Source organism: Triturus cristatus, chromosome 3_2 (genome assembly GCF_964204655.1).
Source record: "Triturus cristatus chromosome 3_2, aTriCri1.1, whole genome shotgun sequence".
Lineage (NCBI taxonomy): Eukaryota > Metazoa > Chordata > Amphibia > Caudata > Salamandridae > Triturus > Triturus cristatus.
The window spans coordinates 59,263,492-59,286,868 of record NC_140584.1 but is presented as its reverse complement, the minus strand read 5'-3'; the positions used below and the strand labels follow the sequence as shown (position 1 = coordinate 59,286,868).

The following is a 23,377-nucleotide window of genomic DNA, read 5'->3' as shown; positions in this document are numbered from 1 at the left end:
TAGAACCAGGAAGTAGAGTAGCTAGAAACTAAAAGGAAGAAACTTCCACCTCTATGACTCGTCCAAGTCATTATATAGAGTCCAAACTACAGCCAATCAGGCGACAGCACCCTCCAGAATGCTCTCCTCAGAGGCTCAGGCTCTCAGATTTTCTACCGCACGTCGTGTGAAGGGAATCTCCCTGAGCTCTGCTCAGTACTTTCAAATTTCTTCAGGAATTCTTCAGTTCATGATGTCTTCTTAAAAGAAATCACTTTCGACCTTGTGAATCTTGTAGGAAGCTCCGGTTATTTTCTGAGGACCCCCATAAGAAGTGTATTTACTGCTTGTATCCTGATCACCAGGTGAGAGACTGCAAGATCTGCAGAACCTTCCCTCGAAAAACTCTCAGGGACAGAGACGGACGTCTAATTCTGTGGCTACAGAAGATTAAAGATCAAGGCAACCCCTTATCTGAAGTGGGGAGTATTGCCTCTAGTAAGACTTCGTCCTCTAAGAAGAAGGTTGCTGAGTGTGTGAAGTTGGCCTGATATATGATGTCACTAGTTCTAGTGTACACCTTGTATCAGTCCAAACAACCCTTATGGTGATTGGTTGGAAAGTCGACCTTATAGACCAGCTATCCTAGTGGTAGCATGGACAAGAGCAGTCTTAGGCTAAACTCTGTATGGCATGTGAAGCCAGCTGTTATACCATTTGTAATCCCTTGAATACCAAATGAAAGGACACCACAACAGATATATATATAAAAAAGAATGTATTTATTCTAGTCAAAATACCCTCAGCACTCTTTATGAGATTCGAGGTAAGTACAACACAGTCTTATTTAAGCATACATTAAGTCACACAGGTAAGTAATACAGTTAGGCCCTGGGGCCACGCAAACCATATACTAAGTAAGTGGTATAAGAACCACTGTCACGAACACCGGATAGGCTTAGGCCTAGGGAATCGCTGGGGCTACACTATACTACCAAAGGTTAGGAAGTGGGAGGCCCACGGGCTTCAGGTGCAGAGTGGAAACACGCGTAATGCGTAAAAGTCAATGGAAATAGTAGTTATTAGAAATTAAGGGTATTAGGACACTTCTGGAATAGTTAGGAGTTCGAGACTTAGAAACTAGACCCAAGGATAGTCAATACCCTTGTGAGCACCGGAGTACTCAAGTTACCTAGCCCACAGGCTGCGGGTGCATAGGTGGGAACTTGCGTCGGGTTTCGCCGTTGACTCCTATGGATGCCTGAAGGAAAGTTGCTGACAGGCAGTCAGTGAAGAGTGTCCGGTGGATCCCAAGGATGGAATCAAGAAGGAAGGATACCTGCAAGCAGAAGGGACAGAGTCTAGGTCACCAGCCAGGAGCCGGGAAGGACCCAGGAAGGAATCAGGCGATGTCGTGCAGATGTAGTTGAAGAGGTGAAGCTTGTCGCAGCAGCCACGGGTACCAGGAGACATCGAGGACGACCAGGACCAGGAGGCGAACTGTCCCACGAAGGCTCTTGCTGACCCAACAAGCCTTGGCAAGCGGAACCCACGCAGAATGGAGGACTTGCTTCTGGTGCAGACCAGGAAGGTCTGGGGTGCTTCTCTTTCACAGAGGAGCGAGTGCCAGTCTGGAGGAGCCGGACCAGCAAGGTGAAATCAAAGGTTCGTCGTCACAGAGGTCACTAGCCAACGGGCCAGCAACCGGACAACACGTCGAGCAACTCGGGTGCAGAAGGGCCCCACGCAGAACACGTGAAGTGTGGGGAGCTGATCTTCTTTGCAGATGGTGCTCGGGATGGGGGCTTCTCAATTCCCCAAGCACAGCCTCGAGGAAGCCTCAGAAGTCGCGCTAGTCAGTTACTAGCCACTTTTCCCAAGTTGCCGGTCCCACGTCCCTCGTCGCCTCCACGGGTCTCAGCTTTGATGTGGATCTGGTTCAGAGGTGTCTGGAAGTCTCGGCGCTGGTCAGTCTCTGCAGTCGTCCCTCGTAGGATCAGTCGCAAAGCAAGCAGCGGTCGCTGGATGGTGCCTGGTTGCCCAGGGTGGTCACTCCTTGGCCACAAGGGAGATTCTTCAGTCTTCTTCCTGAGGTCGAATGTCGAAGGTCCAGAGTTTCTGTTCAAGTTGCAGATTCAGGATAATCTAATCTGCAGGGCTCAGCTACCTACTGATATACTGGGCTAGTGGGCTGGGCTACCTGCAAGGTCCCTCCTATGGGTGGGACCAGGAAGGGGAGTGGTTACACCCCCTTTCCTATGTCCAGTTTCGCGCCAGAGCTGGGGCTGGAGTGCCCCAGCGCCGGTTTGAACTGGACTATGCATGGGACAGCTTGTGTGCCCCAGGCAGTGTCTAGTTTATTTCACCCCTCCCTGCCCCAATACACTAAGTCCTGTCTGGGGTGGTGCTCGCACCTCCCAAGGCAGGAAACCTATTGTTCAAGCCTCCCTCGCTGGAAGAACTCCCAGCAGCAGGAGGTCAGGCTTGTGTCTGTGGCAGCAGCATCCATTTTGTGACGCTGGGGCTCTGGTTAACTTTAACCGGGTAAGTAGGTTTCAACATGTCTTCTCCCTCTAGAAGGGAGGAATAATATACTCATCACCAGAAATGGTATGGGGGTATTATTCCAAAGTGTTAGACACCTTACACGACATGTTTTGATAAAGCCAAACCATAGTTACCATAACCGTTTCAGATTAAAAGGTACTTTAAGAGTATATGGTAGGCTATATCATAGAACAGCTATAAGGACATGGTTCCATAAGCTGCAGACAGGCTCAGCTCATGCCAGAGCACCATCTCACATGTTACCAAGCACTCTGCCTCCAGGATTGTTAAGGCCTGCCATAGGAGTGGCAGATAGGTACACATGTGTCTATATATAAGATAGGTATAGGAATACTACACCTAGGCAAGGGGTGATTACACGACCTTGCCCCAGCTGAGTGATCAGCCAGTTGTGTCATAATGGAAGGCCAGACCAGGGGTGGCACAATACATGCTGCAGCCCCGGGTAGGCCTTGGGTACACCTATGCCCTGGGTACCTAAGGTACACTATACAGGGGCCAATAAGGTGATCCTTACCAATTGTGTTATGCACCTAAAGTACATAGTATGAATTTAGAGAGAGAACAGCTGGGCTGTGGGTCTGATTGGCAGGCCCACAGCCACATCTAAGTCGAAAACCAGTGAAGCAAAAGCAAAAAGTGGGGATGAACATAGAAAGCAGACCCTACTCTCCTACACAGAGGCGTATTTATCTTCTCCTGGGGCTAAGGTGTTGAAAAAACAGCACTCCTCTAAGAGTGAAAAAGGCTCCTCCACCTTCAAAGAGTAAACCTCTGCCTACTACGCCCCGAGAAAAACAGTGTCTGCCTTCAAAACGAGTTTCTGAGGAGGATTTACCTCCGAAACGGGTTCCTTCGTCGACTATCTTGACGACATCTTCGAAGCCTACCGTCGACGCTACGACGACGTCGACTGTTACCTTCTCATCGCCGAGACCTCATATGATCATGTCGTCGGCATCCTCGCCGTTGACGCTGGTATCCATCGCCGTGAAACAAATCTCGTTGACGAAGGAAGTGAAATCTACCATCGACGCCCCTTCGACGATGAAGATTAGAAGGATCTCGTTGACGATTGCCTCGTTGTCGAAGGCCGCCTCGTCGACGATTACTTCATTGACACCAGCTTCGTCGTCGACGGCTCCCTACAGTTATCTTCATACACATCATTGCATGTGTTGGTCAGCGTCTACAGCCAAAACATCTTCTACATCGTCTATGACGTCTGCGCAGTTGCCTCCATTGACAACAGCACCTTCCTTGCTACAAAGGCGTGGATCTTCAGTGGAGGCCCTCTCTCCACTTCACATTTTCCCTACTAAGGTTCCTCTGGAGTTACCTGAACAATTGCTGGATTATGGAGATGATGATGAGGAATCCGATGAGGACGATAGATTTCGCACTGCCAGGAGCCCTTCTGAGTTATTCATTAAATATCAGGAAGAGGATCACGATGATAATCCTTCCCCAGAGACTGTTGGTCCGGCTCCAGATACTATCCCTACGGCCCAAATGCCTTTGACTCTACTAAATAATCTACAATTTATGTTGGATGATTATCGCAGTTTCCCTCCATCTGAATCGGCTTCTTCTGTACCACCTACACCTGTTCCTCAATCTTCTTCTGCATTGAGGTCACCCAGACCAACTTCTCTGGTACCTTCTCATGCTAACACCACGGACGATGATCGGGAGGAAGGAGAATTGGATGAGATATCGCTTCTTACGGAGTGGGACGATAACCAGATACAAACTCCGTCTCCTTCTACTCCGGCTCCTATCGATTCTCCTCCAGTAGACATCAGAGGTTTTCATCTTCTAATGGAAAGGGCAACACGAAAGTTCCTCCTTCCTATGGAAACAAAGAAGGAGGATTGTTTCCTATATGACTTTAAAGATCAGCCAAGGAAATAAGTACGGACTATTCCAATCATTGACCTCATTTGGCAGGAAGGACTAAAGGTAATGAAAGCTCCTGCTTCTATTCCTGCGGTCCTGCTCCGCCTCGACAAGAAATACAAGGCACCAGACAATTCACCAGCATGCCTCATAGGTCAGCCAAAGGCTGATTCTATTATCGCCCAAGCAGCGCAACGACGAGCGAGAAATCCCTCCTCTCCGATTGCAGCTCCACCAGACGCTTGGACGCTATTGGTAAAAAGGTTTCCACCATGGCAGCGACAACCGTCTGTGCTGCTAACTCTCTGGCCATCTTAGGACGATACGATAGACAAATGTGGGCTGACATTTCTCCCTTCATAGACATGTTGCCTGAACCATCTAAAGCAGAAGCACTAAAGATCCTGCAGGCGGGGGAACGTATCTCTGCTGAGATTATAGATTCGGCTGTGGATGTTGCGTCTATGGGTTTCTGATGGATACATCTGACAGTGGATTCCTCACCTTGTGAATATCCCCTGCGCCAGCATTGCACGGAACTTTTTTTCCCAGCACTCCACGTCGACGTGGGCGACGTCATAATGCATCGGCTCCGCTCGCGACTCCGTATGACGTCACCGGAGCCATAAGAGGCCCACGTCGGCGTGATGACGTCCGTTCCCTTTTTTCCGCGCCGTCGACGCGCAACGGTTTTTTCCAGTACTCTCCTGCTACTTAGTAGTTGTAAGGTGTTACTGTTGTAAAATCTGTAATGTCTTCGACGAGGAAGTCGGGCTTAAAGCCCTGTAGGGAATGTGGCGGCCATATGTCGATGACGGATCCACATGAGGACTGCTTGTGGTGCCTTTCGTCGGACCACGATGTTGAAGATTGTGCATGCTGCAGGAGGATGAATCCTAAGGCATTGAAGGAAAGGAAGGCGAAGCTGTTTATGGCAAAGATTGGTAAGGAGAAGAGAGGGAGAAAGAAGGAGATGTCGAGGCCGGAGTCGTCGACTTCGAGGTCGTCGAAGTCAAGGAAACATCACAAGAAAAGAAAACATTCTTCACGACGCCGGTCTTCGAAGAGCAGGAAGTCGAGGTCGACTTCGCCCCGGCGACGTCGAAGTAAGGACTTGTCACCTTCTCCTTCTAAGTCTCCGGGAGGATCTCCTTCGCCGAAGCGGGCTCCAGCGCGTTCACCGGCGCAGTCCCCGGTGCCGTCACCGGCGTCGTCTCCGGTTCCAGTGGATTCGCCTGTTTCGGATGGTGAACAGGAACAAGGGGAAGAGCCTACTCCGGTGCCTGAAGATTCTACGGCTCCAGTAGAGGACACTACGGCGCTGCTGCCAAGTACTCCGCAGAGAGATACAGGTTCTGTACCTTATCCTCAGTTTCCTGCTCCAGGTACTGACTCTGCACAATTCTTAAATGCCATGTATGGTATTTTTAATAGGGCGGCCTTCCCATCCGGAGCACCAACTGGTCCCGTGGGTCCCATGGCGTATTCATTAGGGGTGCCGCAGCATTACGCTCAGGACCCCTTTATGCCCTTTCTGCTGATGGCGCCTTCGTGGCAGTTTCCGGCGCCGTCTGGGGATCCGTCACGGCTTCGGCTGGATCGTCCTGCTTCAGAGCCTTCCTCGACGCCGTTGCCGACTCCATCGGCGCCGCGTCCGGCGCCGCCGACTCAGTCTATGGCGCCGCCGACTCATATACCTCTGGCACCACCGACGCCGCGTACGACGTCGACGGATTCGATCAAGAAGGGAGGCCCAAAGGGTATTGGAAGAAGGAAGGTATAGGGCAGAGGTAGAGGAAGGTGAGGTTGACACATCCTCTGATGAATTTGAGGGGATACAAGAGGCTAGTGGCCTGGATACGACCGTGGAGTGGGAGCACACCTCATCAAGATCCTCTCCACCACAAGAGCTGGCACCCTACCATACAGTTATTAAAAAGGCCGCAGAACTGTTAGATTTACAGTTACCCTCAGTAGAGTATAAGTCGAACTTGCTCACGGAGGTGCTACACTCTACTACTTCCACGTCAGAGCCTTTACTGCTTTTTAATGAGGCCATCTTGGAGCCTGTTTTGGAGGTATGGCGAAAACCACTTTCTACTCCGGCGGTTTCCAGACAGGTGGCAAGAAGATACAGGGTGGCGCCTGGGGATCCGGATTTTCTATCAACACACCCGTCTCCAGAGAGCCTAGTTGTGCAGGCTTCCTGCTCAAAGCACGCTTCGGGGGCTTTCCCTCAGTCTCCCGCAGATAGGGAGTCCAAAAAGGTGGACCAGGCGGCTAAAAAGACTTTCTCTTCAGGAAGTATGGCACTAAAGTCTTCCAATGCCACGTGCTTGCTGGGTCGTTACGTGCATGCCTTAATGGACTCAATGAAGTCTTTAGCCCCTAAGCTGCCTGAGGGCGATAAGACGTCCTTCTTGGAGGTAGTTTCAGACACTCAGGCCGCTGCCAGACAGGTAATCCAATCAGGGCTGGATACGGCAGATTCGGTGGCGAGGATAATGGGCTCATCCATAGCCACAAGAAGGCAGGCATGGCTTCGTTCGTCGGGATTCTCCGCGGATGTTCAGGCCACTTTAGTGGATTTGCCGTTTGATGGGCAGAAGTTGTTTGGAGAAAAGGCAGACTCTGCCCTATAAAGATTTAAAGACAGCAGGTTAACTGCTAAGTCTTTGGGTCTGCAAGCTCCTGCTAAGGGATCTGGTTTTAAAAGGTTTAGAGGTTTCAGAAGATCATCCTTTCGCTCCTTCCGACAGCCTCAGCAGCAACAGCAGCATCAGCAACAGCAGAATCCCCTCTATAGGTCCTATAGAGGGAGGCAAAGGGGTCGGAGAGGTTCTGGACGCAACCCCTCTTCTTCTTCTTCCTCCTCCTCTGCTCCCAATGAGGCTTCAGGGAAGCAGCCCTAGATCCCCCATCCCGGGTCATGTAAGACCTGTGGAGGGTCGGGTGTCCTACTTTCTGCGGGGTTGGAAATCTGTTACGACAGACCTTCGGGTTTTGAACCTCGTAGAGACTGGGTACGCCCTTCCCTTTCGGGAGTTTCCTCCCCCTTACCCTCCTTGCCAAGGTTACTGCTCAGAGGACCATATGCTTCTCCTGCAGAAAGAGGTTCTAGCTTTGCTTCAAAAGGGTGCAATAGAGGTGGTTCCGGAGCAGGAAAGGGGTCAGGGATGCTACTCCCGGTATTTCCTGATTCCCAAAAAGAACAGCAGATTGCGTCCGATACTGGACCTCAGAATCTTGAACTTTTACCTGAAACAGGAGAAATTCAAGATGCTGACCCTTGCGCAGGTTCTTCAAGCGTTGCAGCAAAGAGACTGGATGGTGTCGCTCGACTTGCAGGACGCATACTTTCATGTCCCAATCCTGAAGTCGCACAGGAAGTATCTCCGTTTTACGGTTGGGTCGCAACACTACCAGTTTGCGGTCCTCCCGTTTGGTCTTACTACCGCACCTCGAGTCTAAACAAAGGTGATGGCAGTGGTGGCTGCTCATCTCAGGAGGTCGGGGATTCCAGTTTTCCCCTACCTGGACGACTGGCTTCTGAAGGCAGAGTCCCCAGAGATGGTGCAGCGTCATCTGCAGGTAACATCTCAACTGTTATTCGACTTGGGTTTTTCGATCAATGTGCCCAAATCTCACCTGGTGCCCTCTCAACGCAACCTGTTCATAGGGGCGGTACTGGACACTACTGTGTGTCGAGCATTTCCTCCTCCACAAAGAATTCTCGACATTCAGGAGATGGTCCCTTTCTTCCACAATGGAGCGGTTGTTCCAGTTCTGAAGGTCCTTCGCCTGCTCGGTCTGTTCGCTTCCTGCATTCTGTTGGTCAACCATGCACGCTGGCACATGAGGGCGCTCCAGTGGTACCTCCGCAAGCAGTGGTATCAGCACAAAGGAGATCTCAGGGAGTTGATCAAGGTCTCCAGAGAAGCTGCAGCGGATCTATCTTGGTGGAGCGTGGAGGGCAATCTGTCTCAAGGAAAGCCCTTCCATCTGACTCCATCGGTGGCCACGGTGATAACGGATGCCTCCACCTTAGGGTGGGGTGCTCATCTGGGGGATCTGGAGATCAAGGGTCTTTGGTCTCCAGAGGAAAGGTTGCTTCACATCAACCTTCTGGAATTGTGGGCGATTCGTTTGGCGCTCAAGGCCTTCCTCCCTTCCCTTCGCAGTCAGTCGATTCAAGTCCTGACAGACAACACTACCGCGATGTGGTATGTCAACTAGCAGGAGGGAGTGGGGTCTCTTTGTCTCTGCAGAGAGGCCCTGTGTCTATGGTCCTGGGCTCAGGACCATCAGATTTGTCTAATGGCAAATCATCTGGCCGGTGTGTTGTACGTGCAGACAGTCTCAGTCGGCACTTCTCCGCCGATCACGAGTGGAGGATCCATCCGGAGGTGGTTCGTCACGTCTTTCGGACGTGGGGTACACCTTGGGTGGACCTGGTTGCCACTTTCGAGAACGCGCACTACCCGTCTTTCTGCAGTCTCCAGTTTCCGATGCAGGGGGCATTGGGGGACGCGTTTCACTTGAGTTGGGGCTCACGACTCCTTTACGCGTTTCCTCCCATACCCTTGATTCCTCTGGTTCTGAGGAAGATTCGCCAAGACCGGGTCCAAGTCATATTGATCGCCCCGGACTGGCCAAGAAGGGTGTGGTATACAGATCTTCTCCACCTCTCCTCGTGCCCCCCTGCTCCGTCTCCCTCTGAGGGCAGACCACCTCTCGCAGTCGGAGGGGCAGGTTCTACACCCCCACCTCCAGAGCTTACACCTTCATGCCTGGAGATTGAACGGGGCAACCTGAGTTCATTCTCTCTCCCGCCTGATGTGGATGTTATTTTATCGGCCAGGCGACACTCCACCAAGTCCATTTACTCCTATAGGTGGTCTAAATTTGTAAAATGGTGTGGAGAGAGGTCCATTGACCCTTTAAAAGCCCATCTTTCTTATGTGCTTTGTAGGAGAGTAGGGTCTGCTTTCTATGTTCACCCCCACTTTTTGCTTTTGCTTCACTGGTTTTCGACTTAGATGTGGCTGTGGACCTGCCAATCAGACCCACAGCCCAGCTGTTCTCTCTCTAAACTTATACTATGTACTTTAGGTGCATAACCCAAATGGTTAGGATCACCTTATTGGCCCCTGTATAGTGTACCTTAGGTACCCAGGGCATAGGTGTACCCTAGGCCTACCAGGGGCTGCAGCATTTATTGTGCCACCCCTGGCCTGGCCTTCCATTATGACACAACTGGCTGATCACTCAGCTGGGGCAAGGTCGTGTAATCACTCCTTGCTTAGGTGTAGTATTCCTATACCTACCTTATATATAGACACGTGTACCTATCAGCCACTCCTATGGCAGGCCTTAACAATCCTGGAGGCAGAGTGCTTGGTAACATGTGAGATGGTGCTCTAGCATGAGCTGAGCCTGTCTGCAGCTTTCGGAAAACACACAAGATGATGGAGGGAATGTTGCACATTGGCAAAACATTCACCCCCAGCTTTCGGAACCATGTCCTTATAGCTGTTCTATGATATAGCCTACCATATACTCTTAAAGTACCTTATAATCATAAACGGTTATGGTAACTATGGTTTGGCTTTATCAAAACATGTCGTGTAAGGTGTCTAACACTTTGGAATAATACCCCCATACCATTTTTGGCAATGAGGATATTATTCCTCCCTTCTAGAGGGAGAAGACATGTTGAAACCTACTTACCCGGTTACAGTTAACCAGAGCCCCAGCATCACAAGATGGATGCTGTTGCCACAGACACAAGTCTGACCTCCTGCTGCTGGGAGTCCTTCCAGCGAGGAAGGCTTGGACAATAGGTTACCTGCCTTGGGAGGTGCGAGCACCACCCCAGACAGGACTTAGTGTATTGGGGAAGGGAGGGATGAAAGAAACTAGACACTGCCTGGGGCACACAAGGTGTCCCATGCATAGTCCAGTTCAAACCGGCGCTGGGGCACTCCAGCCCCAGCTCTGGCGCGAAACTGGACAAAGGAAAGGGGGTGTAACCACTCCCCTTCCTGGTCCCACCCATAGGAGGGACCTGGCAGGTAGCCCAGCCCAGCCCAGTATATCAGTAGGTAGCTGAGCCCTGCTAAATTAGATTAACCTGAATCTGCAACTTGAACAGAAACTCTGGACCTTCGACATTCGACCTCAGGAAGAAGACTGAAGAAATCTCCCTTGTGGCCAAGGAGTGACCACCCTGGGCAACCAGGCACCATCCAGCGACCGCTGCTTGTTTTGCGACTGATCCTACGAGGGACGACTGCAGAGACTGAGCAGTGCCGAGACTTCCAGACACCTCTGACCCAGATCCACATCTACAGCGAAGCTGAGACCCATGGAGGCGACGAGGGACGTGGGACCGGCGACTTGGGAAAAGTGGCTAGTACCTGACTAGCGCAACTTCTGAGGCTTCCTCGAGACTGTGCTTGGGGAATTGAGAAGCCCCCATCCCGAGCACCATCTGCAAAGAAGATCAGCTCCCCACACTTCACGTGTTCTGCGTGGGGCCCTTCTGCACCGGAGTTACTCGACATGTTGTCCGGTTGCTGGCCCGTTGGCTAGTGACCTCTGCGACGACGAACCTTTGTTTTCATCTTGCTGGTCCGGCTCCTCCAGACTGGCACCCGCTCCTCTGTGAAAGAGAAGCACCCCAGACCTTCCTGGTCTGCACCAGAAGCAAGTCCTCCATTCTGCGTGGGTTCCGCTTGCCAAGGCTTGTTGGGTCCTAACTCGACTTCGACGCCGCCGACAGCAAGAGCCTTCGTGGGACAGCTCACCTCCTGGTCCTGGTCGTCCTCGACGCCTCCTGGTACCCGTGGCTGCTGCGACAAGCTTCACCTCTTCACCTGCATCTTCACGACATCGCCTGGTTCCTTCCCGGCTCCTGGCTGGTGACCTAGACTCTGTCCCTTCTTCTTGCAGGTATCCTTCCTTCTTGATCCTGGCCTTGGGATCCACCGGACACTCTTCACTGACTGCCTGTCAGCAACTTTCCTTCAGGCATCCATAGGAGTCAACGACGAAACCCGACGCAAGTTCCCACCTATGCACCCGCAGCCCGTGGGCTAGGTAACTTGAGTACTCCGGTTCTCACAAGGGTATTGACTATCCTAGGGTCTAGTTTCCAAGTCTCGACTTCCTAGCTATTCCAGAAGTGTCCTAAAACTGTTAAATTCTAATAACTACTATTTCTATCGACTTTTACGCATTACGCGTGAGTGTTTCCCCTCTGCACCTGAATCCCGTGGGCTCCCACTTCCTAACCTTTGGTAGTATAGTGTAGCCCCAGCGATTCCCTAGGCCTAGGCCTATCCTGTGTTCGTGACAGTGGTTCCTATACCACTAACTTAGTATATAGTTTGCGTGGCCCCTAGGGCCTAACTGTATTACTTACCTGTGTGACTTAATGTATGCTTAAATAAGACTGTGTTGTACTTACCTCGAATCTCATAAAGAGTGCTGAGGGTTTGACTAGAATAAATACATTCTATTTTTATATATATCTGTTGTGGTGTCCTTTCATTTGGTATTCAAGGGATTACATATGGTATAACAGCTGGCTTCACATGCCATACAGAATTTAGCCTAAGACTGCTCTTGTCCATGCTACCACTAGGATAGCTGGTCTATAAGGTTGACTTTACAACCAATCACCATAAGGTTTGTTTGGACTGATACAAGGTGTACACTAGAACTAGTGACATCATATATCAGGCCAACTTCTCACATGCTTAAGTTTGCTCTTTCCTTGGCACAGCAGGGTTGTGCTGTAGCCACGGTTAAGGGCTATTTATCTGCCTTATCAGCTTTTCTATGCCTTCCTGATCAACCGTCACTATTTAAATCTCCGGTTGTTCTGAGGTTTATCAAGGGCCTTACAAACATGTTTCCTCCCACTCCTTTTGTAATACCACAGTGGGACCTTAATCTTGTTTTAACCTTTCTGATGGGGTCCCCATTTGAGCCTGTACATAGCTGTCCTTTGAGGCTGTTGTCCTTTAAGGTGGTCTTTCTTGTAGCCATAACCTCGGCAAGGAGGGTGAGTGAGCTTCAAACCTCCTTTTCTTACATTACATGCTGAAAGGATGGTTCTCAGGACCAGGGCTGCTTTCCTGCCAAAAGTTGTTACTCCGTTTCATTTGGGGCAGTCTATCACTCTCCCTGTTTTTTATCCACCTCCTCATCCCTCCAAGGAGGAGGAAAGACTCCATCGCCTGGATCCAAAGAGGGCTGTGAGTTTTTATCTGGACAGGACTAAAGACTTTCGTCTAGATGATCAACTCTTCATTGGCTATGTTGGTCATTCAAAAGGAAGAGCAGTGCACAAGCGCACTTTGTCGAGATGGATTATCCTTGCCATCAAGATCTGCTACGCCCTGGCTGGTAAGACCCCTCCTGAGGGTATTAGAGGTCATTCGACTAGAGCGAAATCGTCTACATCTGCTTTGGCCCGGGGTGTTCCTATGGCAGATATTTGTAAAGCCGCGACTTGGGCCTCCCTCCATACTTTCGCAAAGCATTATTGCTTGGACTCGGAGATGAGGAAGGAGGGCCACTTTGCGCGCTCTGTGTTGCAAGACTTTCTGGTGTAGGAAGGTGGACACCCTCCTCCGGGAGTGGGGACTGCTGTGGGAATCTATTCACAAGGTGAGGAATCCACTGGCAGATGTATCCATCAGAAGAACAAGTTACTTACCTTCGGTAACGCTTTTTCTGTTGGATACAGTATCTGCCTGTGGATTCCTCACTGGCCCACCCGCCTCCCCGTTGTCCACCTTTGTATACCATGAAATAGGTCTTGTTGATATGTTTTTACACTTTCTTGTACATTTGTAGGAAATGCTTGTTTATTTAGCATTCCTTTCCTTTGTATACTATGCATATGTGTTGGTATATTGTATACTGTGTATACTTTGAGTCTGTCGTTAGTCCACCTGTTCGCCTCGAAGGCACGGAAAAAATGGGTGGAACTGACGTCATCACGCCGACGTGGGCCTCTTATGGCTCTGGTGACGTCATACGGAGTCGCGAGCGGAGCCGATGCATTATGAAGTCGCCCACGTCGACGTGGAGTGCTGGGGAAAAAAGTTCCGTGGAATGCTGGCACAGGGGATATTCACAAGTTGAGGAATCCACAGGCAGATACTGTATCCACCAGAAAAAGCGTTACCGAAGGTAAGTAACTTGTTCTTTCGGCAACTAGCAGGGGCCGCAGTCCTACGGCGGCAAGGCTGGATGAAATCCACTTCATTTAGCCAGGAGGTTCAGGCAAAAAAACTTGATATGCCGTTTGATGCCGAATCTTTGTTTGGTCAGCATGTGGACGAGGCCCTCCAGGCCATTAAAAAGGATACTGAGACAGCAAGATCTCTCGGAACTCTCCAGTTTCGTAAGCCGCCTTATCATGGCGCTAAGGGCTGTGGACCCTTTTCTAGTCTAGGAGGTTATAATCAACAAAGACAGTACCAATCCTATCAAAGTAACCAACGCTACTCTTCTCAACGCCACAGACAACCAAATACCTCTTACTCACAAAACAGGAGAAAGTCTACTTACCGCGGACGTGATGCGTCTAAAAAACAGTGACAACTGCCACCTGCCATCTGTTCTACCGCCTACCCTTTTAAAAGTTGGAGGAAGAATCTACCAATGTTACACAAATTGGTCCGCAATAACATCAGACAAGTGGGTCTTGGACATTGTGGCCAGAGGCCATGTTCTAGAGTTCGCAAAGATTCCTCCAAATTCTCCTCCCAGGGGCCCGCCTCCAGCTCATCTCATGGAGTTTTTTTCTCAAATAAATGTGATGTTACGAAAAGGAGCGATCAAAGTGGTCCCTCAATTACAAAGAGGAACCGGTATTTATTCACGATTTTTCCTCATAAGGAAAAAATCGGGAGAATGGCGCCCCATTCTAGATCTTCGTTCCCTCAACAAATATCTAAAAAAGCTATCATTCCGGATGTTATCACTTCAAGAATGCCTTCAATTCCTTACGGCGGGGGATCACATGGCCACCCTCGACCTCCAAGACGCGTATTTCCATGTAACAATCTTACCCAGACACACAAAGTTCTTGCGGTTCAGAGTGGCTGGCAGGGATTTCGAAGTACAAAGTCCTTCCTTTCGGACTACATTCCGCACCCCGTGTTTTTACCAAGATTCTAGCACCGGTGGCCGCACACCTTCGTCTGGAAGGAATTCAAATTTTTCCATATCTAGACGACTGCCTTATCAAGGCGAATTCTTTCACAGTCGTGAACGCCCACATTCAGAGATGTTGTCCCTCTTCCAATCTCTGGGCTTCTCCGTCAATTTCGACAAGTCTCAACTCATTCCATCACAAAGACAAGCCTTTGTCTCAGACGAACGGCAACAGAAAATTTGCAAACTTGCCCAGCTACTGCGATCAAAAAGGTGCGTTTCAGTCCGGCAGTTCAAATCGTTTCTGGGGATGCTTTTTCCTGCATTCCTTTAGTCCCTAACTGCCATCTCAGAATGAGACCCCTGCAAGAGGAGCTCAACAACCAATGGTTACAGATTTCGGGGTCCTTCGACGATCTCATCCACATCACTCCCCGGATTCGGGAAACCTTACTCTGCGCATTCCTCACGGAACAACCACGTTTCGTCATCACCACGGATGCCTCCCAGGAAGGGTGGGGAGCACACCTTCAAGGGCTGACGGTCAGCGGCAAATGGAACGTTCAGCAGCAGAAGTGGCATATCAACCTTCTAGAATTGCTAGCTATCTTCCTGGCCCTAAAATCTTTTCGCATCATCATTCTGTGGGCATCAGTATTGATCCGGACGGACAATACAACAAGTATGCACTACTTGAACAAACAAGAAGGAACGAGGTCCGCCCTGCTGTCTCAACAAGCCCAGCAAATTTGGGATTGGGCGATCTGACATCGGATCAGCCCATCAGCGATCCATGTTCCGGGAGTTTCCAGTGTCCTCGTGGATTCCCTCAGCAGGTCAACAGTTTCCAATTACGAGTGAGAGCTACATCAACCAACATTGGATAGAATTTTTCAGGAGTGGGGTCAACCCGATCTGGACCGGTTTGCGACCAGTCAGAACCGCAAAAGCCTATTCTTCGTAAGCTGGCTTTCCCACAAAGGATCGTGTGGGAATGTGTTTTTGATGAATTGGTCGCAGATCTATGCTTACGCTTTTCCACCGATACCGTTGGTTTCCAGGGTTCTCCGGAAAATGATGGAGCCTTGTCGCTGAATACTCATTGCTCCCAGGTGGCCTCGCCAATTCTGGTTTACCGAACTCCTCCTGCTCTCCGAATGCGATCCCATTCAGTCTCAACCAATATCGAACCTTCTATCCATTCAGAACAGACAGATCTGCCACCCGGACCCTGCATCTCTGAGATTAGCGGCCTGGCGCCTGAACACCTTGAATTCGCTCATTTAGACATTTCTGCAGACTGTAAGGAAGTCTTAGCCAATGCTAGAGCGCCTTCCACTGTTAAGACGTACAGGCTTAAATGGAAGCGATTTTGTCTGAGGTGTCACGCCGCCAACATTCATCCCATCCGCTCAAAACCGGAGCAGATTCTGCCCTTTTTACATCTGGCAAGATCAGGCCTTTCCCATTCTACTCTTAAAGTATTTTTAACGGCTATTTCAAGATTTCGACAAGATGGTTCCAACTCTCTTTACTCTTCTAGGATCATTCAGCAGTTCTTCAAGGGATTGTTTAGAATGTTTCCTCCCATCCGCCATCCACCTCCATCCTGGCATCTTAACGTGGTGCTTGCACAGCTTATGCAACACCCCTTCGAACCTATTCTTAGAGTGGACTTGAAGTTTCTGTCTTGGAAGGTGGCTCTGCTGTTGGCTTTAACATCAGCTAGGCGGGTCAGTGACATTCAAGCCTTCACTATTAATCCGCCTTTCCTTCAATTCATCTCGAACTCGGTAGTGCTACGCACTAACCCCAGTTTTATGCCTAAAGTACCTTCGGACTTCCATCTAAACGAACTGATCATTTAAAAGACTTTCTTTCCTAATCCTCAATCACCTGCGGAAAGAACTTTGCATACCCTTGATGTTAAGAGATGTCTGAAATTCTATTTACAACAGACTTCATCAATCCGAAAATCTGATCAAATGTTTGTGGCCTATGGTAAGAAGCGCCAGGGACACCCAATATCCAAACAGACCTTAGCTCGTTAGATTTCTGCTGCAATTTGTTTCTGTCATCAGCAAGCAGGAAGACCATTAAAAACACTCTGAGAGCGCATTCTACTAGAGCAATTTCCTCTTCAACTGCTTTCTTTGCTGGTGTGCCTCTTCATCGAATCTTCAGGGCTGCAACGTGGTCCAGCCGACACACCTTTACGAAGCACTACTGTTTGGAAGCTGCCATTAATGCAGATGCGTCTTTGGGACAAGCGGTTCTCCGTAATCTTTTTAAATAAGGTGCGCCTCTGTTCTTCCCTCCTCCTCTTTAGTATTGCTCGGATACATATCATCTATGATTGTGTATTTTTATATACAGTTATATCCATATATGTTATTGCATAATGTTTCTATGTACATATGCTTTATGATTTATATGATATCACAAGCATTATTATGGATGTACTGCTTTCTGCTCTAATTCAGGCATGTAAATCTATGAAAGATACCCCAATACTGGAGAAGAACAAAAGTTACTTACCTGTAATCTGTGGTTCTCCAGTATTGGTATCTTTCATAGATTCGCATGCAACCCACCCACCTCCCCTCAGAGGCTCTTTTATGCTCTTTTCACTATGGATCACACTGGTGCGAGAAAATCTGAGTGCCTGAGCCTCTGAGGAGAGCATTCTGGAGGGTGCTGTCGCCTGATTGGCTGTAGTTTGGACTCTATATAATGACTTAGTCATAGAGGTGGAAGTTTTTTTCCTTTTAGTTTCTAGCTACTCTACTTCCTGGTTCTATATTACCTATGGTATGGTTATTATGTGCATATGTATTGCTTTTGTATGTACCGTGGGACTCTCACTCCGACGACGGGGAATGATTCAGGCATGGGAATCTATGAAAGATACCAATACTGGAGAACCACAAATTACAGGTAAGTAACTTTTGTTCTTTATTAGCACACACTATACACTAACTTGTTATATATCCTACCCAGAGATATCAAATACACACAAGAAATACTTCAGAAACAGGTAAGTAGCATAGGAAAAAACACAGGCCCTTATTGGGGGTGGGGGGGGGGAGCATATACTAAAATAGTGGAATTTGAAATGGTTACCAAAATGGGGCTAATATCTAAGGATGGAGGACCCCAGGGGAAGCATGAAACCACCCAAGGTGAATAGCCAGGGACCCAGAGGTACCCAGGGGCAGAGTGAATACACCGGGTCAGACGTCCCTAGGATAAGACAGGGTAAGTCTCGGTTGGATTTTTACGGTTCTAGGACCCTTCCCAAAGGACCCTAAAGAAACCAATTAGATTAAGGAAGGTTGGAGAGTGACTCCACCCATGGATACACAGGAGATCTGGATACCTACACCAGGGAGCCCAGGTGCATAGGGGTGAAGTTGTGTCTGACCCGCTCGTTGACGTCAGTGGAAGATTGAGGAAGATCAACAGCCACAGGGTCTTGTGGATCAGGCCGGTGGAACCAGGACGTGGAATCCAGAGGAGAAGAACCTTAAAGCAGAGGGGACAGATTCCAAACCACCTGGAGGTGACCAATAGGCACAGGAGTACTATACCAGCCTTTGTCGGAGGTTCTTGCTGTAGCACAGTGAGGTTGAAGCAGCAGCTGTGGAGACCAGGCGACTATGCCGGAGCACAGGAGTCATCCACAAGCTGTCCCATGCCGGTCGACGAGTACAGGAAGGTCAGTGGCTGGCAGTACCACCATCAAGCCTTGGCAAACGTAAACAATGGTTTGCAGGAGAAGATGCTGTGTGCAGACCATCAAGGTCTGTGGGACTTATCCAGAAAAGGTAAGTTGAACCGGATGCAGGCTGAGTCCTTGGTCACTCGGAGGATGCACAGCCACAGAGTAGCAGAAGTTGAAGAAGCACAGGGACGAAGATACAGCAGGAATCTTCCCACCGGGAGCAGTCTTGTCTTGGGTCCTGGCTTAAAGAACAGCCGAGTTCCAATGTCCACCAGCATAAGAGTCTTCAAACAGTCTTCAGATGACAGGCAGTCGGATCTTGAAATTGTTGTTGGGACAAATCTAAGGGCTCCCCTTCAGGGAAGTCCTTAAGTAACCCTAAAAAGGGGAAGGTCCTCTTCTGTAGTGAGCCACCTATCAGAAGGGATCAGGGACGCTACATAGCTGGCTTAGCCTGTCAGATGCTTCCAGGGCCCAGATTAAACATGGCAAAATGAAGTAGCCACCTGGAGGAGCTCTGGGCACCTCTTTAGGGAGAAGCTGGACAGGGGGTGGACACTTCCCTGTCCTTCTTGTAGTTTCGCACCAGAGCGGGAGCCAAGGGCTCCTGAACGGGGCAAAATTGGTTTATGCAAGGTTGGCACCAAATGTGCCCTTCAATGCAGTCTGATGGCACTCGGAAGCACCCCCACACTGCCTAATTAAAAAGGAGAGGTGGTCACACCTCTCCTTTGCAGGAAATCCTTGGGTCATCTTCCCCTGCTGCCAGAGTTAAGCTCATTGGTAGGGGGGGCAGAACACTGTCGAGGGTTGGCAGCAGCGTGGGCTGCGGGTCAGACCCTGCAAGGCTACACAGGTATTGAGGTGTCCTCTAAGGAGCACCCCTCGTACATGGTATCATGCAACTAACACTGGGATCTTTGTAGTTGCATGTTTCCAACATGTGTACCAAACATGACCAGGTTTGGGGCAACCATTATGTAGCGTGACATCGACTTGCCAATGTCCACTGCAGACCTTAAAATGGCTGTCTTGCACTTACAAAGTCCAGAGAATAGTGTCTGGAGTTTGTAGGGGTACCTCTGTTCTTTCAGGGGTACCCGCACACTTAAAACTATTCACCCTGCCCTTGGACTGAAGGGACTACCTTGGGGGTGACATAGGTTAAAAATGCAGTGACTGGGATATAAGGAAAGGTGCATGCACCATTTCACGCAGATTGCGATGGCAGCTCCGCAGACACAGTTTGCATGGGCTCTTATGTGTGGCATAATGCATGCTGCAGCCCATGGGCAACCCCTGTTGTACCAATGCCCTGGGTACTCCAATACCATAGATTAGGGGCTTACAATGGTACCTCAGTATTCCAATTTCTGATGGATACATCTGCCAGTGGATTCCTCACCTTGTGAATATCCCCTGCGCCAGCATTCCACGGAACTTTTCTTCCCCAGCACTCCACGTCGACGACGTCATAATGCATCGGCTCCGCTCGCGACTCCGTTCGACGTCACCGGAGCCATAAGAAGCCCACGTCGGCGTGATGACGTCAGTTCCCTTTTTTCCGCGCCTTCGACGCGCAACGTTTTTTTTTTTCCAGTGCTCGTTGGCTACTTAGTAGTTTAGCCTTGTTAATCTGTTAATTCGAGTATGTCTTAGACTAGAAAGTCGGGATTTAAGCCCTGTAGGGAATGTGGAGGTCTGATGTCGATGACGGATCCACACCAGAACTGTTTATGGTGCCTCTCTTCGGAACATGATATGGAGGAGTGCGGATGCTGTAGAAGCATGAACCCGAAAGCACTCAAGGAGAGGAAGACTAAGCTCTTCATAAAGAGGATCGGTGAGGAGAAGAGAGGGAGGAAAAAGGAGAAGTCGAAGAGGGGGTCATCGACTTCGAAGTCTTCGAGGTCGAAGAGGCACCACAAGAAGAGGAAACATTCTTCTCGACGTCGGTCCTCGAGGTCCAGGAAGTCGAGGTCGAGGTCGGCTTCGCCCCTTCGACGCCGGAGCAAATGCTTGTCTCCTTCTCCTTCACCTTTGAAGTCACCGAGGTGTTCTCCTTCGAAGAAGCAGACTCCGGCTCAGTCCCCGACGCGGTCATCGGATCCGTCTAAGGAATCGACTCCGGTTCGAGTGGAGTCGGATGCTTCCATGCATGAACAGGAGCAGGAAGAGTCTGTTCCGGTGCCTGAAGAGTCTGAGGCTCCGGTTGAAGATACTGCGGAGCCGACGCCGGTGACTCCACAAGAGGATACAGGGCCTGTTCCTTTTCCTCAGTTCCTGGCTCCAGGTACAGATTCTACCAATTTCTTAAACGCTATGTATGGCATTTTTAATAGGGCGGCCTACCCATCCGGAGCACCAACTGGTCCCGTGGGTTCGATGGCTGTTACACTGGGGGTGCCACAGCAGTATGCTCAGGCCCCCTTTATGCCCTTTATGCCGATGGCGCCATCTTGGCAGTTTCCGGCGCCGTCTGGGGATCCGATTCGACCTCGGAAGTACCAGCGGACTTCGGAGCCTTCCTCGACGCCAAGGCCGACTCCATCGGCGCCGCGTCCGGCGCCGCCGACTCCACCTATGGCGCCGCCGACTCCAGTACCTTTGGCTCCTCCGACGCCACGTACGACGTCGACGCCGGCTCCCCGGATCCGGTCGAGGAGGGAGGCCCAGAGGCTGTTGGAGGAAAGGAGATATCGGACAGATGTGGAAGAAGGTGAGGTTGAGTTTTCTTCAGATGAATTTGAAGGCATTGATGAAGCTAGTGGATTGGATACAACCCCAGAGTGGCAGCATGCATCTGCCAGGTCTTCTCCACCTCAGGAATTGGCTCCCTATCATGTAGTGATCAAAAAGGCGGAAGAACTTTTGGATTTGCAGCTGCCTTCTGTGGAGTACAAATCCAACTTGCTTACAGAAGTGTTGCATTCTCCATCATCAACATCAGAGCCTTTGTTGCCTTTCAATGAGGCCATCTTGGAGCCGGTCTTGGAGGTGTGGAAGAAACCCCTTTCATCTCCGGCGGTGTGTAGGCAGGTGGCAAGAAGGCACAAGGTTGCACCAGGGGATCCTGATTTCTTGTCAACTCATCCATCTCCGGACAGCTTGGTTGTGCAGGCTTCATGTTCCAAGCATGCTTCGGGTGCCTTCCCCCAGTCTCCAGCTGACAGGTTGATCAGGCAGCCAAAAAGACTTTTTCCACTGGAAGTATGGCGTTAAAATCAACTAATGCTACATGCCTGTTGGGGCGTTATGTGCATGCGCTAATGGACTCCATTAAGTCTTTGGCCCCTAAGTTGCCTGAGGGGGATAAGTCGTCCTTTTTGGAGGTTGTGGCGGACACTCAGGCGGCTGCCAGACAAGTTATCCAATCAGGGTTGGATACTGCGGACTCTGTGGCAAGGATCATGGGGTCGTCTGTTGCCGCAAGGAGGCAGGCTTGGCTCCGTACCTCTGGGTTCTCAGCTGATGTGCAAGCTACGCTGGTTGATCTGCCATTCGACAGACAGAAGCTGTTTGGGGAAAAGGCAGACTCTGCCCTGCAGCGATTTAAGGACAGCAGGTTGACTGCGAAATCCTTGGGACTGCAAGCTCCTGCTAGGGGTTCGTCTTTTCGAAAATTTAGGGGTTTTGGAAGATCGTCTTTTCGCTCTTACCGGCAGCCCCAACTGCAGCAGAATCCCCTCTATAAGTCCTATAGAGGGAGACAAAGGGGTCGGAGAGGTTCTGGGCGCAACCCCTCTTCTTCCTCCTCCTCTTCTGCTCCCAATGAAGCTTCAGGGAAGCAGCCCTAGATCCTCCATCCCGGATCATGTAAGACCTGTGGGGGGTCGGGCGTCCTACTTTCTACGGGGTTGGAAATCTGTTACAACAGACCTTTGGGTTTTGAACCTCGTAGAGACTGGGTACGCCCTTCCCTTTCGGGAATTTCCTCCCCCTTACCCTCCTTGCCAAGGTTATTGCTCGGAAGACCATCTGCTTCTCCTGCAGAAAGAAGTTCTAGCCTTGCTTCAGAAGGGTGTAATAGAGGTGGTTCCGGAGCAGGAAAGGGGTCAGGGATGCTACTCCCGGTATTTCCTGATTCCCAAAAAGGACGGCAGATTGCGTCCAATCCTGGACCTCAGAATCTTGAATTTTTACCTGAAGCAGGAGAAATTCAAGATGCTGACCCTTGCGCAGGTTCTTCAAGCGTTGCAGCAAGGAGACTTGATGGTGTCGCTCGACTTGCAGGACGCGTACTTTCATGTCCCAATCCTGAAGTCGCACAGGAAGTATTTCCGTTTTACGGTTGGGTCGCAACACTACCAGTCTGTGGTCCTCCCGTTTGGTCTTACTTCCGCACCTCGGGTCTTCACGAAGGTGATGGCAGTGGTGGCTGCTCATCTCAGGAGGTCGGGGATTCCGGTTTTCCCCTACCTGGACGACTGGCTTCTGAAGGCAGAGTCCCCAGAGATGGTGCAGCGTCATCTGCAGGTGACAACTCAGCTGTTATTCGACTTGGGTTTTTCGGTCAATGTGCCCAAATCTCACCTGGTGTCCTCTCAACGCAACCTGTTCATAGGGGCGGTACTGGACACTACTGTGTGTCGAGCATTCCCTCCACCTCAAAGGATTCTCGACATTCAGGAGATGGTCCCTTTATTCCACAATGGAGCGGTTGTTCCAGTTCTGAAGGTCCTTCGCCTGCTCGGTCTGGTTGCTTCCTGCATTCTGTTGGTCAACCATGCACGCTGGCACATGAGGGCGCTCCAGTGGTGCCTCCGCAAGCAGTGGTATCAGCACAACGGGGATCTCGGGGAGTCGATCAGGATCTCCAGAGAAGCTGCAGCGGATCTGTCTTGGTGGAGCGTGGAGGGCAATCTGTCTCAAGGAAAGCCTTTTCATCTGCCTCCATCGGTGGCCACAGTGATAACGGATGCATCCACCTTAGGGTGGGGTGCGCATCTGGGGGACCTGGAGATCAAAGGTCTTTGGTCTCCAGAGGAAAGGTTGCTTCACATCAACCTTCTGGAATTGCGGGCGATTCGT

The 23,377-nt window shown here is 50.3% G+C and overlaps 1 protein-coding gene across 1 annotated transcript in view; it reads left to right on the top strand.

Moving 5' to 3' along the window:
- The window catches only part of NCAPD3 (non-SMC condensin II complex subunit D3), a 1,141,478-nt gene that overhangs the window by 421,452 nt on the left and 696,649 nt on the right, over positions 1-23,377 (top strand). Inside the window, exon 16 of the mRNA XM_085646993.1 lies at positions 3,734-4,354. Within this exon, the coding sequence (XP_085503119.1) occupies positions 3,734-4,354 (621 nt within the window). The remainder of the gene's footprint in view (positions 1-3,733; positions 4,355-23,377) is intronic.